Genomic DNA, 16,670 nt, shown 5'->3' with positions numbered 1-16,670 from the left:
CAAATAAGTAGCATACATAAATGAGGCAAAGTGGGTCAAATCAAGTGTTTTGCCCAAAGAAACAGTGACCACAGCTGGAAATGGACTGTCAAACTGTGGGTGGGTAAATCCTCTAACCACTGACTGATATAACACAGATTTAATCCACTGAAATGCTCTTTAATCTATATTTTGTCCTTAACAACGAGGTCAAACAGAACCAGCTGAATGAACTCACTCCCCTCTCCCCCCGGCGCTTGTGTTTTCTGATAATGCTAATTTCTACGACACTGGCTCTAAGTGGACCAGCCCGTGAAATTCCTGGCATCGTCCAAAACCCAATATCTCTAATTACATCGAGCGCTCTCCCGTTGTGACCGCAGGGGCCGTGTTAGCGCTGCTGGGAGGGCCTCGCCACACACTACAGTCTGGACCCGAGCCAGGACTCAGACAGACACGGTGATTGAGGACGGCACTAACGGGCTGAATCAGGGCTGCGTGTCTGGGAGGCAAAAAGGAGAGAAAAAATGTAGACAAAGACATGCTTCAAGTTGAGAATAATGGCAGAAGGAGTCGGGCTAATGTAGTGGAGAGATAGCGCCGGAGCAGGGGCTGTTGGGTAATGGTTTGGGGTCAGTGGGGCGCATTCTCTCATAGTGTTGGATGACATCATGGTATGTAACGGGGTAAAGTAACACTAAACGGTTTGGGAAAAATATCAGTTAGAGTTTTAATGAAGATAAACACTGGAGATTTTGTTGTTTGTGGAGGAAATTTAGATATTATAGATAGATATTATAAAAAAAACCCTAAAGCCTTTGTTTTGTCAATACGCTCTGTGCATAGTAGCATGCTAGCTAGCTTACTGTGCCTCAAAGCTAACAGTCACTTTTATTAAAATCGAAAAAAAAACATAAAATAAACAACCTACCGTAGATTTTGGACTGTAACCCGCTACTTTTTTCCCACGCTTTGAACCCTGCGGCTTATACAACGGTGCAGCTAATTTATAGATTTTTACTGGCTAACGACCACCAGGGGGCGCTCTCTAGCAGTAAACGCAAAAGTGAGACAGATTGTGCGTTGAAGAATACACGAGTTTTCATTTTTAACTGTCATTTTGCTTTTCATGCCACAGCCTCAACATGGAAAACACACAAAAAAGAATGCGAATGATGCAACTTTTAAGATAAAGCTCAGCATCAAAAAAGGAAATAGAGCCAATGCACGTAAGTTTGACCTCAAAGAAGGAAATAGAGCCACTGCACATAAGCTTGACCAACAAAGAAGGAAATAGAGCTACTGCACATAAGCTTGACAAACAAAGAAGGAAATAGAGCCACTGCACGTAAGTTTGACCATGAAAGAAGGAAATAGAGCCAATGCACGTAAGCTTGAGCATGAAAGAAGGAAATAGAGCCACTGCATGTACGTTTGACCAACAAAGAAGGAAATAGAGCCACTGCACTTAAGTTTGACCAACAAAGAAGGAAATAGAGCCACTGCATGCAAGTTTGACCGTTAAAGAAGGAAATTGAGCCAATGCACGTAAACTTGAGCATTAAAGAAGGAAATAGAGCCAATGCACGTAAGCTTGACCAACAAAGAAGGAAATAGAGACACTGCACGCAAGTTTGACCGTTAAAGAAGGAAATAGAGCCAATGCACGTAAGCCTGATCGTTAAAGAAGGAAATAGAGACAATGCACGTAAGCCTGAGCATTAAAGAAGGAAATAGAGCCAATGCACGTAAGCTTGAGCATTAAAGAAGGAAATAGAGCCAATGCACGTAACCTTGAGCATTAAAGAAGGAAATAGAGCCAATGCACGTAAGCTTGAGCATTACAGAAGGAAACAGAGCCACTGCACATACGTTTGGCATCAGTGAATCGATGGTGCGACTTTGGAGGCGGCAGCGGGAAGAACTTAGTCAATGTAAAAAGACGACAAAATCTTTCAGAGGGAATAAAAGCAGATGGCCCGTGTTGGTGCGGTTTTATTTTCTCAAACTGCAGGTATGTTCACCCTGTGTTCATGTCGCGTTGGTGCCGATTTTCAGGCACAGTTTGAAAAAAATAATCTCAAATTAAAACTCAAAAACTTGGTGTACACTATTGCACTGAGCCAATTCCATCCATTCAAATTGCGAATAATCTTGCATAGTATAAAGTCGGAGTAGCATAAAAACAACGACAGAGGGGCTTTTATTTTGAAGGGAGGTGATCGGGGGCGTATTCCCAAACAAACAAGCTAAAGTTAAACAAGGACATGTCACGATTCCTTTGCCCTTTACATCTCGTGATCCATCAGATTTCTGTTCGTGTCATTCGGGGGACGCTATTTGTACACCGCCGTGTTATGTGTCTGCGTGTGGCCGTGCACTCCCGAACTCCGACCTTACGGAGATTGAGTGTGAGCCGTGTATTTGTACTGGGGCCCCGGGGAGCATCAGACGAGGTGAGGAAAGGAGCGACATGAAATAGTAGGGGTTGTAATTTTTAAAAGCACAAAAAACGTCCGGGACAGTTAGTAAGACTTATGAGGTTAGTAGAAGGATAGGAGACAATGTAGTGTATAGAGGTTCCCAGGGGAGTGCTTAAAACGGGGAGGGAATGGTACAGTGCGCTGGGTTAGTAGTGACCGGGAAGGGCATCGGACAGGCGGATACTCAAAACAAAGTCATGCAGAGGAGGAAAACCGGAATATCCACGCCATTTATAAAAACGCACCGCTACCATAACTCAAAATCCTGACTGTTTCTGCTTCTTTCCTCTGACTTCTATCACCTCTCGGTCCATCAATCAACTCCTCCCCCCTTCCTCTGTGAAGCCTGCATGTTTTTATATGCTTTTTCCTGCCCCCTGAGTCAGCATCACTCTCTGGCTCCAAACCAAATCAGTCATCAAAGGCCACGCCACAGCCCTTTCATTAAGATAAAAGCTCATAGAGTGAAGACGCAGAGACGATCAATGGTTATAGCGAGGAGCACGTATGAGGAAGCACGGATGCAGGGGAGGAAAGTGGATTGTGGATTGGACCCGTGCCGAAACCAAAATGGACGAAGCGACTACTCCTACAGGCTTTAAAAGGGTTGAGTTAAGTGCAGAGAGGGTGAGGTTAACAAGGCAGTGTAGAGATAAGCAGAGATCTGAGCTAAAGACGATGTGCAGGACTATAGCCTTAGAATGGGTTAAACCAACTTATTATATGCAAATGCGCCGTGGATCGTTATTTTATACACTGCCTGGCCAAAAAAAAAAAAAGTCCCCACATGGATTTAACTAAGCAAATAGGTACGAGCCTCCTGCATTCGGTTAGTTCTAGTTTCAGCAACAGAATGAGGTCAGCTGACACCTGAATATACTGAATGACCAGGTTATTCCATCAATGGAGTGTGCGACCTTTTTTTTTGGGCCTGGCAGTGTAATTTGCACATTTTAAAACTCAATATTCATCTAAATTGAGTTTTAAAAAGCATTAGAAAACTGCCAGTGGGAGCTGACATAGGAAGCGTAAGCAAAGTATTGAATTTATGTCTTAAATGAAGATATGGCTGGGATTTACTAAATTATGTGATCATTTGTAAATAAAAATAAATAAATAAATAAAATAACAAAAATAAATAAATAAAATAACAAAAATAAAAATAAACAAATAAAATAAATAAAAAATACATAAATAAATAAAAAACGTCATCACAACAAAGTGCCACATGCTGTCGGCTCCTCCTATGGATAGCTGCACATCACACTCGGATGTTCAAACATGAATCACTCCAAATATAACTTCAAGAGGGGAAATGAAAAGAGGAAACAACTAAAATATGGCTAAACGCTCTGAAAAGTTCATTTTGCAGAAGAGCTCTGATTTAAAGAAGAAAAAACCTAAGAGATAAATGAAAACAAAAGCAAGTTTACACTAGACATGAGGTCATCAGACATGTTTGTTTTATTAAGTCGTTTTAGATGAATATTACGATTTAAAATGTGCAAATTATAGCACAATCTGTATTTCTTTAACACAGTGGACTTCCTAAACTTGTGTGTATCTGGAGACAGCGGGACAGACGGGGGAAGGGGTCAGACTAGGGAATAAGATAAACATATAGCGTCTCTTATGTCCTGCAGTGTCATGTTAACACCAGCGGGGGCAGTGAGGGCAGCGGGGGCAGCGAGGACACATGGGGCAGAGCCTAAGGACCCAAACAGCAAAAGAAGACTGATTCTTACAACAGCAGAATGGTGTGATGTGCTAAAACTAAAAACCACAAACCAGATGTGGCATGAGTTAGCATGTAGCATTTAGCAAGTCAGCAGAAGATTTGAGGGGAAGCGTGAACAGAGAGTATGTGGTTAGAGCAATTCAGTGGTTATAATTTTTTTTTTTTTTTTTATTAGAGCCGATGCCATAGCAACACTTCAGAACAAAATACGATGAATAGAATAATAAAAAGTCCTGAAAATGGCGCCCTTCATGTGAAAAAACCAAGTGACTCAAACCAAAGTCTATATTTATCGTTTTTGTTTGTACTAATAGGGAACTTATTGTTATTTTTCTGTGCTAAAAAAATATTTCTATAAGTGTTATACTACCAGTCAAATGTTTGGACACGTCCTCTCATTTTTATGTATGTATTTATTTATTTATTATTATTATTATTATTATTATTATTATTATTATTATTATTATTATTATTATTATTATTATTATTATTATTATTTATTTATTTATTTATTTATTTTATTTATTTTATTTATTTTATTTATTTTATTTATTTTATTTATTACTGCGTTCTGCATTTTATAAACAAACAGAATAATCAAATATATGAAGTAAAATAAATGGAATTGTAAATGGTAAATAACTCTACTAAATATTTACATTATAATATTTTAAATCCTAAAATTGCTTGTTGAAAATATTTAGTAGTTATTTACTTTTTTCCTTTACTGCATAATTCCCATAGACTGTTTATATAAATGGACATAGCTAACCTGCTAGCCACCACGTTACAAACAGGAAGTGATCATGTGCGCGCTTCCGGCTCCATCGACTCTGGCTCCAGTTCACTTTCTATTGAAAAACTATGTCCCCTCTCTCTGTCACTGCTGCTCAGACTCGTCATTTTGGTCTTAAACGTTCGTATTAACCCTCTACATGATCCTGGGTTTTTTTATTTCACGTTTGTGGTTCGTAAATCAAGATATGAACATTAATAACAGACAAATCAGGCGCCTTCTTTCCCTGATATCGTTCCGGCTAGCGTTAGCAACAGGTTTGATTGAGAGCTCCGGATTGGATCTTTGGTTGCTATGATATTCGCGTAAATTTGTCGCTATAACTGCTAGCCTCGTCGAGCTTCGTTTAACTGCAGCTGAACGTTGCGTGGGAGACGTCACACTCACTTAGTCGACTTCTTTACACAGACTATCATCATTCCAGACATCTTACTTCATATATTTGATGTTTTCCATATGTATAAAATGTAGAAACCAGTAAAAATAAAGAAAAACATTGAATGAGAGAGTGTGTCCAAACTTTTGACTGGTAAAGAGATTAGATTTTGGGAGGAAATTCTGCTTTAGGATTAGTGTTTATCACCTACACTTTCTTCTTCTATGTTCTTTTATGGTGACAGGCCTGACACTTTCACAACATCCATATAAAGTAAAACTAATGTGTGAGTCAAAACGAAAACTTCCTCATTCTAGTTAAACACAGAAGAACTAGCATAACAATAGAAACGTTCTCACTTCCTGTATCAGAAATTAGCTCAGAAGATTCCAAGGCGTGACAAAATGTGTGATATATTCAGTGTCCAGAGTATCATAGCAACCAGAGAGCCAATCAGGAGCGAGGCTGTTGAAGATAACGCCTCTTCCCGCCCGCACTTAGCAACGGTGTCACTAAAACCTGTGGCTAATGCTAACAGGAGTGACCTCGGGGAAAGAAGAAGAAAAGAAGAAGAAGCAGAAAAAAAAAATCAAAAATGAAATCAAAATAACTAAATAATAATAATAATAATAATAAAAAATAAACTCAAAATAACAAAAAAAAAAAAAATCCAAAAAATGTACGCAAAATAACCAAAAATAAAAAAATAAAAAAATAAAAAAATAAAAATAACTAAAAAAATAATGGAAAAAATAAACTCAAAATAACTCAAAAACCCCAGGATCATGTAGAGCGGGTTAATACGAACATTTAAGACCAAATGACAAATCTGACAGCAGCAGTTACAGAAAGAAGGACACAGTTTTTCAATAGAAAGTGAATTGGAGCCAGAGTCGATGGAGCCGGGAGCGTTCCCATGCTTAATTTTTATGCGGAATGTGGCGGCTAGCAGGTTAGCGATGTCTATTTATACATATACACAGTCGATTATCTCAAAAATAGCAAAATTATTACTTTTAAAGACAAAACAAACCCTGAAAGATCTTGTATTTCTTTCGTTAACTCCAAACTTCAGAAAGACATTTGTTTTGGAGGACAACACCAGCCTGTCTTCTCAAATACACTGTAACCTAATAGCACAAAAGTCTATAGAAAGACACACACAGACACACAAAGACACACACAGACACACACAGACACACTGGGCATATGTGATTAATGAAAATTCCAGTCCCAAAAGGAAATCTAACATAGTGACCACCTGCTGGGGCAGAGGCAGAACAGGGGGCAAATCCCTGAGGGGACAGTCCCACAGACGCACTGGAGTCACATATACAGACTGGATCTACTGAGAGGATAGAGGCAGCAAGAGAAACAAGTACTGGACGTCTTCTTTCAATGGGTTTTCTGGGAGTTTTTTGATTTTAGACCCCATTTCTTTCCTCATGCAGCCATTTTTATTTATCCAGACAATTAAAATACAATTAAAAACCACCCATTTCTGGTTTAAATCAAACTTTTCAGAGCTTTTAATCATGTTGTAGTGCAGTTGTTTCTTCTCATTGATCCTCTGAAGTTGTTTTTTGGAGCGATTCACGTTTGCGTAATCTTTAATCGCTTATTTTCAAGACGCCATTTTGCCGATCAACGCCCGTTTTCACCTTCAGTGTGACGTACGCACTTCGTTCTTCAATTTTATTCTCGTAATCGGTGATACTCGTAGGGTTCGGCAGCGTCGCGTCGTCATTCTGGTACAAATGAACAAATAAATCCACTGCTTGCTGCTGTCATGTGCAGATGTCCATAGGGGGCGCCAACACCTCCACAACGCTCCCATTGGACACCACAGTTTTCTAACGTGGAAGTCAGCGGATTTGTTTCTTTTATCACGTCGTTCTAGATGAATATTGTGATTTAAAACGTGCAAATTATAACAAAATGATCCACGAGTGTCACAGATTCTAACTATAGAGCAAACACAAGCACAATATGTTTGATTTAAAAGCATCTACACAGGAACTGCAACTGTCAAACAATATGAAACATGATTCAAAACATCAAATTTATACATTTCTTCAAAGTATGAAACCTTAACATTATTTCGACAGCTGTACCTAAGTTATATTAATTATAAACGTGTTAATATTTAATTTCAAATGCATTTACGCAGCTCGTTTACACAGATAAACTAAAGAGACACCAGCAGCAGCAGCTCTAGTCTTATCAGAGGAGCAGAGAAAGAGACAGGATCTGCTCCATCTGATAACGGGACAGAACAATCTCACTTCCTGTTAGCCCCTGTTAGCCACCGTTAGCCACTGTTAGCCCGTGTTAGCCTGGGGCACACAGATCAGGTGTCACAAACCTCTGCAAACACCAAACAGCAGCAGAAAACACGGGCCCGTCATCGATCGACACATATGGAACTTTAGAGCTGATGTAACGTGAGTCTTAAAGGTAAAGGCTCTTAAAGGTAAAGGCTCTTAAAGGTAAAGGCTCTTAAAGGTAAAGGCTCTTAAAGGCCTGATGCTTTACACAGGACTGAGCCGGATTAAAAACAACATCACAATAATCGTCGACATGTGGATCAGGGACAAATGTCTTTTTTATTTTCATTTGTCCAATAAAAAATAATCATAGTCATGTTCAATATTCATTTATTACGAGTACAACTACTACTATGACAACTACTACAACTACTACTACAACTACTACTACAACAACTACTACTGGTGCTACTACAACAACTACTACAACAACTACTACTGGTGCTACTACAACAACTACTACAACTACAACAACTATGACTACTACAACTACTACTACAACAACTACTACTGCTGCTACTACAACAACTACTACAACTAATATGAATACAACTACTACAACAACTATGACTACTACAACAACTACTACAACTACTACTGCTGCTACTACAACAACTACTACAACTACTACAACAACTACTACAACTACTACTGCTGCTTCTACTACTACAACAACTACTACTGCTGCTACTACAACAACTACTACAACAACTACTACTGCTGCTAGAACTACTACAACAACTACTACTGCTACTACTACTACTACAACAACTACTACTGCTGCTACTACAACTACTACTGCTGCTACTACAACAACTACTACAACTACTACAACAACTACTACTGCTGCTACTACAACTACTACTGCTGCTACTACAACAACTATTACAAATAGTAGGGGTTGTAATTTTTAAAAGCACAAAAAACATCCGGGACAGTTAGTAAGACTCATGAGGTTAGTAGAAGGATAGGAGACAATGTAGTGTATAGAGGTTCCCAGGGGAGTGCTTAAAACGGGGAGGGAATGGTACAGTGCGGTGGGTTAGTAGTGACCGGGAAGGGCATCGGACAGGCGGATACTCAAAACAAAGTCATGCAGAGGAGTAGTACAACAGGTAATGATTGCCTCTCGGCTTTCTCAACCTCTCCACGTTTCCGGGGGAGTCCCTCAAGGGTCAGTCCTGGGACCAACTCTCTTCTCCATTTATATTAATGATATCCCATTGTCTGTTAGCAAAGGAACTGTTCACCTGTTTAGCCGCATTAAAACTGCTAATCCTCATAAACTTTTTCTTAGCACAGCAGATGGAACCACCCTTGAGCAGGTTACAGATTATAAATATCTGGGAATCTGGCTAGATAGTACGTTAGCTTTCCAGCAGCACATCGCTGTCTTACAGGCAAAGGTAAAGGCTAAATTGTTTTTTTTTTGTACAGAAACCGCTCCTGTTTCACAATCCCCGCTAAACGTGCCATTGTTGAGACGTCCATTCTTCCACAATTTGACTATGGCGACATCATTTGTCGACATGCTTCCAAAAGTAACCTCGCAAAATTAGATACCATTTATCATTCTGCGACCCGTTTTGTTACACATGCCCCTTTAGGACACATCACTGTCGCTGTACACTCAGGTGAGCTGGCCCTCACTGCAGTCTGGCTTATGTTTGTCTATAAAACCATGCTAGGACTCACACCTTCTTATCTACGTCAGCTGCTCATACAAGAGTCTCCCTCCAGATACAACACTCGGTCCTCACAGCTCATCAAACTGAAAGTTCCTAAGTCTTGGTCTTCTCTTGGCCTCATGTCATTGCGTCGCTGCTAATGATTGGAATTTGGCTCAAAGCTCACTTAAACTGGACTCCTTCATTTCTCTTTCTGCTTTTAAATGTAAACTGAAGGTAATTTTTAAAGACATGTGTAAATGTTTTAATAATGATACGAAAGGAGATTTTTAGTGACAGATGTAAATATTTGCTTTATATTTTAATGGAATGATGTGAATCTAATTGTGTTAACTCCTCTTCCTCTTCCCTTGGCTGCTCTTGGCTGATCATTGTAAATAAGAATTTGTTCTTAATGTTTTGCCTGGTAAAATAAAGGTTAAATTAAATAAATATATAAAAAGTAGAATTTTTCATATGATACTTTTACTTAAGTATTTTTTTGCTCTGGTATCTATACGTGTACTTAAATAACAAAACTGAGTACTGTATTTTCTGGAGTATAAGTCGTTCCAGCCAAAAAATACATAATAATGAAGAAAAACACATATATTTTACATATAAGTCGCATCTGAGTATAAGTCGCACCCCCGGACAAACTATGAAAAAAGTGCAAATTATAGTCTGGAAAATGCAGTACTTCTTCCACAACTGACTACTACTACTACTACTACTATTACTACTAGACTTTAAATAATCACTATTATCTTAAAAGTACGTCCTAACTGCTGCTGTAAACTCCAGACTTTTGCAGACAGAGGACCGACTGTGGACGTCTGATTAAAAAAGAGACGGGAACTGAGGGAATTTTGATCTGCACTAAAATTATATTCACTATTAAATATAAACGGACACAGAAATCTCTTAAAACTCTTTGAAAATTACATAATCTTTAAAGTGTTTACAAAGAAGTACTTGCGCCACAGAGACGTGTTACATGTTTCCTGTACCAGACGTTAGCACAGAATTTTCACAAGTTTTATATCCTGTCTTCCCAAAAGTAAATGTACTCCACTGTGACCCGTAAATACTATGTACAAAGAATATCACTATGTACAGAGTAAAACCAAGCAGCTAGTGAAGTACTGAGACTTTAACAGGGGAGGAAAGTGATGAAGTAAAAGTAGTAAAGTACTGTACTCAAGTGGATTTTTTTAGGTAACTCTGCTTTACTTAAATACATGTTACAGTGGATACTTTTTACTTTTACTTCAGTACATTTGAGAGCAGTATCTGTACTTTCTACTCCACTACATTTTTGAACACGACTGAAAAGTAAAAAGTACTTTTCATATGATTTGAGGAGTTACTTTTACCATGTTCGTGGAAACGTCCTGAATAAAACACGTTCATAATTTGAACAAAACAAAAATATAAAAATAAAAACAGATAGAAAGAAAATATTGATTCATTTGTTTCTGTTGCAAAATGCAGCTCAAAACTTTATCAAAATCACCACATTTGAAGCTTTAAAAGACTCAAAATCTGCACTAAATACTTCTAGTTTTTACTCTTAAAGTACATTTTTAAACAGGTACTTTATTGCTTTACTTTTACTGACTTTTGTATGTGTATTTTTACTCTATAAGACTCAAAATCTGCGCAAAATACTTATACTTTTTACTCTTTAAGCACATTTTTAAACAGGTACTTTAACACTTTTATTTAAGCAGACTTTTTCATGCGATACTTTTACTTTTACTTGAGTATTTTTTGCTCCTGTGTCTGTTATAAACTCAGTACTTCTTCCACTTCTGCGACACTACGACGGTTTATGAAAAATCCCCCAAAAAATCCTCAAAATCAAGACTCATTTTGTGGAATAAATGAAAAACGAAACGACATTTTCTGACCTTAGAATAAACTGAAAAACTCAAAACAAAATTGTCCAAACTTGGTCATGATTGTGGGTCATTACATCATCACTTTAGTCGTCTGTTAAAGGCTCTTGTACCAGATTTTTCCCGTTTATTTGTGCAAAATTCGTCTACAGCCTCTGAAAGTTGTGAGACAAGCTTATAAACTCATCTTGGTGAGTAATTAGGATGTTCTGAATGTATAAGCTGTTTAAAATGAGCTAGTTCTGTGTCTTTTTTTACGTTTTTAAATCAAAAACGTTTAGCATTATTATTTTCGCTTTGGACAAAACGCTAAAAAACTGTCCTTTCACTTTAAGCTCTCTGTAAAACGACGTCTGTGGAGTGGCGTTCTCATCACTTACTCATTCTTCTCCAGCTGCAGTCGGAGTTCGTGGCCCTCGGCTGTTATAACGACCTGAGTCTCCGGGGGGCGCCGTTTCTGCTGACATTAAAAAAAAAACAAAAACAGGGGAAAACACCAAACGTGAATCACCTCGGTAACGGTTCATTAAACAAAAACGAGTCTGTTACCTGGACTCGTTTTAAAGAACAGACGGTCAGACTCCTGCAGGCGCGTGACTCACCTCCTCGTCGGACGCGTGACTCGACCTTCTGTGTCTCTGGGGGCGGAGCCAGACGGGGCGGGTGACCTCGTAATCCGACACCTGGTCGAGGATGCTCCGAGATACTTGATTTTCTGACAAAAAAAACGGGAAAAATATTGGGATAATTAATGACAGTAATGGTGATATAAAGGCGATACTCCACACACACAGGCGAATCGTGGCTCAGTCGGTAGAGCGTTTGCCCACTGATCTGAAGGTTGACGGTTGAACGCTATTGTTGTGTCATTGGGCAACACATTTAATCCACCTCTCGCCCATCGCTGTATAAAAACGTGACGATTTACGACAACTTTAAAGGTCCTAAATTATGCAAAATTGACGCTAAATCATGTTTTCGTGCTGTTACGTCGTCAAAAACACACCTGAAGTTGTGTTGTTTTTTTTTTCATTCACACATGTTTGAGTCACATTTTATTATTAGTCAAAGCTCAAAACGCTCTGTTCCACCTCGTGATGTCATCAAGTGTTAGTTTTCACGTTAACAGCTCCTTTTTTTACCTTCAGTTCTGTAGAAAATTGTCAATTCCACATCTGAAATCATGATCCAAATGATTCTAGAAATGAAGGTGCGTGGAATTTAAAGCCACAAACACACCGGAGCACTTCCTGTATCACCACACGATGACATCACGAGGTGGAACAGAGCGTTTCAGTTTGAGACAAGAACTCAGCCTAAATATGCAGGGTTAGTTTGTGCGTTAAACATGTAAATTAAACAAAAAAACACAACTCCAGGTCTGTTTGCGACGAGAAAACAACACTATAACGTCTTTATCGTGTTGTTTCTGCTTTAATTTGAGTTTTTAATCCATTTTTAGTGACAAATCTCTCACAGATTTGACCACAACACTTGGAAATAAACGCGTAAGCCAGTTCAATAGACATATCAGTGACATATCAGTGGGTTGGAGGTTATTTATAGAACATCAGACATTCATAATCTGTATTCTCTCAAATGCCATCTATGTTTTAAAAATAATTCCAGGCAGCTCAGTCTTTGTATGTGGAGCCTCGTGCAGCTCCACAGACTGAACCACGAGTTGCAGCAAAAAAAACACAAAAGAAACACTATTTTCTCCAGCTCCATTAGAAAAAAAAAAAAAAAAAAAAACGGCTCTTGAAGTGGAGGTTTGTGTCAGCTAAGCATCGATTCTCCACGTTCGACTCACCAGTGTAAACAGCAGCTTGAGGTAGAGCCACAGCGCACACGAGCACCATGACGCACACAGCATCAGCACACGCGCTCATTCTCGCGACAGTTTCTGCTCCAAACTCTGTCCCCCAAAGCGACGCATCCACGTGCACCTTGTCCCAGGACGTCAGATGTGATGATGAGGCGAGTCCCGGCGGTGACAGAGCGGGGACATGGCCGCGCGCGTCTCTTCTCTCTGTGCGCGCGCTGAAGGGGATGGAGCGGTGCGCGCGCTGGAGGAGGACGCAGGCACAGCGCGACGCACGCAGAGCGCGTCAGCGTCAGCCACGCCCCTCCGCTCCACGCGCACTGGTGAGAGAGACATGATGAGGAGGAAGAGGAGATAGAGACATAAGGAGGAAGAGGAGACAGAGACATGAGGAGGAAGAGGAGACAGAGACATGAGGAGGAAGAGGAGCCAGAGACATGAGGAGGAAGAGGAGCAGGTTATGGTGAAAATGGGATGTGCTCAGATTAAAACACAGGAGAGAAACGAGTGCTGAAGTAAAAGTACATATATTGAAGTAAAAGTACATATACTGAAGTAAAAGTACATATACTGAAGTAAAAGTACATATACTGAAGTAAAAGTACATATACTGAGGTAAAAGTACATATACTGAGGTAAAAGTACAGATACTGAAGTAAAAGTACAGATACTGAAGTAAAAGTACAGATACTGAGGTAAAAGTACAGATACTGAGGTAAAAGTACAGATACTGAGGTAAAAGTACATATACTGAGGTAAAAGTACATATACTGAAGTAAAAGTACAGATACTGAAGTAAAAGCACATATACTGAGGTAAAAGCACAGATACTTAAGTAAAAGTACAGATACTGAAGTAAAAGAACAGATACTGAAGTAAAAGTACATATACTGAAGTAAAAATACACATACTGAAGTAAAAGTACAGATACTGAAGTAAAAGAACAGATACTGAAGTAAAAGTACATATACTGAAGTAAAAATACACATACTGAAGTAAAAGTATAGATACTGAAGTAAAAGTACAGATACTGGGGTCAAAGTACATATACTGAAGTAAAAGTACACATACTGAAGTAAAAGAACAGATACTGAAGTAAAAGTACATATACTGAAGTAAAAATACACATACTGAAGTAAAAGTACGCATACTGAAGTAAAAGTACAGATACTGAAAAGTAAAAGTTTCACATGAAAAAATCTACTTCAATAAAAGTATTAAAGTACCTGTACCTGTGTAAATGTACTTACAGAGATTTTGAGTCTTCAGCTCCAAATGTGGTGATTTTGATCAAGATTTGAGCTGAATTTGTTCAACAGAAGCAATTAAATCAATAATTTTTTTCTTGCTGTTTTTATTTGTATATTTTTGTTTTGCTCAAATTATGTTAAAAATAAACCCCCAGCTTTTTCAGCAGGTCTCAGACAATAATGAAAATATACTTCTACTTTTCAAAAATATAGTAGCTTATAAAGTACAGATACTGCTCTCAAATGTACTGAAGTAAAAGTAAAAAGTATCCACTGTAAATGTACTTAAGTAAATACAAATACCTCAGATTTATACTTAAAGCTGAACTGTGTCACATTCCTGGCATATACCTTCAGCTTGTCTCCATGGAAACGCTGTGCTTTGCCTAGAATGTTTCATAGTGTGGATTTAAACTGATCTATCGTACATTTACTACAATAAAAAAAAAAAAAAAGTGGAGCAAAGTGAGTCAGTTCATAGAGACGAGCTGAAGGTCTCCATGGAAATGATACCGGGTTTGGGCCTGAAATGTTCCACAGCACGGCATTAAATGTATAGCTGCTTCAAGATGCGTCCAGCTGCTCAAAAGCGGGGGTTGCTTCTCCGCAGATCTGAGCTGTAACTTGCCGTGATGCTGCCAACGTCTCGTCTCCACGGAGATAAAGGGACGAGGGAGATTTAGAGCGATTTCATTCATAAATTTACAACAAACACTGACCTCACGCAGCGACATTAACACTGCGACATGAATGAAACCGTACGACGACTTTAAATAACTGAACGTGCCTCTGCTCGTCCAGTCGCTTCTTATTTCCACGAGCCGTTTCACTGCGGTGTGGGTTTGGCTGAAGCTCAAATGAACCGTACAGAAGCAGAGCAGTGGGTTATATCTGTATTTACTTGTATTTAAAGGGCCAATTTTACACTATTTTCCGATCTAAAGTTGTTGAAAAAGCTGTTTCCTCATCACAAATATTCTTAAACGCACAAACCGTTCTTCTCTCAAACGTAAAACATGTGAATCCACCTTGTGATGTCATCATGTGGTAATACAGGAAGTGCTTTTTTATCGTTTTTTAAGTCCACACACCTTCACTTGACATATTTGGACAATTTCAACCCTGGAATTGTCAAAGTTTACTAAACAAAAGGTAAAAAGGAGCACACAAACCCGACATATTTAGGCTGAGTTCTTCGCTCATACTGAAAACGCTCTGTTCCACCTTGTGATGTCATCATGTGGTAATACAGGAAGTGCTTTGCTGTGTTTTTAAACTCCACACACCTTAATTTCTAGAATCATTTAGGATGATTTCAGCTCCGGAATTGATAATCTCTACTGAACTAAAGATGAAAAGGAGGTGTTAACTTGAAAACTACCACTTCATGACATCACAAGGTGGAACAGAGCGTTTTGAGCTTTGGAGATGTAGACAGACATGTGTGAATGAAACTAAACACAACTCCAGGTCTGTTTTTGATGAGGAAACAGCGTTAGAACATGATTTAAAGCTACAAGAGTCAGTTTTTTTTTGCGTAATATCTGACCTTTAACTCTCGTCTTTGTTCAAACTGATTTAGACTGAGAGCTGGAATATCAATACACGTCACAGTTACGTACAAGTACATGGGTGGGTTGTTCACACGCTACTTCTAAATTAGGACTTAACTGGGACTAAACTGGGAACTGAACCTGGACAGGACTGAACCAAGACTAGAGCAGGACCAAACCAAGTGAGAATCAAGGGGAAAAAATGTATTAATTAGTCAAGTGTACGGTAAATCTTTTTGTTTACGTCAGATTTTTAGCACTGATGGAATGTTTTTGTCTCCTGTCCAGTACAGAATGTGTTCAGACAAATTTACATAAACGTTGGATCGCAGTGTGACTCTCAAGTGCTGTACGTTTGCAATTTGTTTTCTCCACCAACAAAACCCACAATGTCGATGAAACGTTCTGCACCGACAAAGACGCCTACGAAGGTTTGAACTTTGAGAGAGTTTAAACGAGAGAGAAATGTGAGAAAATGTTAACGCCTGTGTGAGAAAAGTGTATAAAGTGTGTGGTGAGGGGTTTTACAGACAAAAACATAGAGAATAATTGTAAAAATAAAGCTGATACTGGATAAAAAGTTGTAGGAGTGAAGACGTTTGGCCGCTTCTTCAGTTGTGGTCAGATTACTCCTGGACACTGCCTTATATCTGTCTGAAGGGAGATATAACGCAGTATTTTCACTCCTACAACGTTTTGTCCAGTGACAGATTTGATTTTTTCTTATACTTTCAATCACACCTGGACGACTGATGGATTACGCACTTTTTCCTCC

The 16,670-nt window shown here is 38.9% G+C and overlaps 1 protein-coding gene across 1 annotated transcript in view; it reads right to left on the bottom strand.

Annotated features, from left to right (window-relative positions):
* adam19b (ADAM metallopeptidase domain 19b) overlaps window positions 1-13,275 on the bottom strand; it is a 46,726-nt gene extending 33,451 nt beyond the window's left edge. Inside the window, exons 1-3 of the mRNA XM_033974543.2 lie at window positions 13,081-13,275; window positions 11,870-11,982; window positions 11,648-11,727 (exon numbers count right to left, since the gene is read on the bottom strand). Of these exons, the coding sequence (XP_033830434.1) occupies window positions 11,648-11,727; window positions 11,870-11,982; window positions 13,081-13,159 (272 nt within the window). The 5' untranslated portion in view covers window positions 13,160-13,275. The remainder of the gene's footprint in view (window positions 1-11,647; window positions 11,728-11,869; window positions 11,983-13,080) is intronic.
* Window positions 13,276-16,670: the final 3,395 nt, after the last annotated feature.

This window comes from Periophthalmus magnuspinnatus, chromosome 10, assembly GCF_009829125.3.
Source record: "Periophthalmus magnuspinnatus isolate fPerMag1 chromosome 10, fPerMag1.2.pri, whole genome shotgun sequence".
Taxonomy (NCBI): domain Eukaryota; kingdom Metazoa; phylum Chordata; class Actinopteri; order Gobiiformes; family Gobiidae; genus Periophthalmus; species Periophthalmus magnuspinnatus.
Note: the sequence above shows the minus strand (reverse complement) of the source record. Positions and strands in the feature narration are given on the sequence as shown.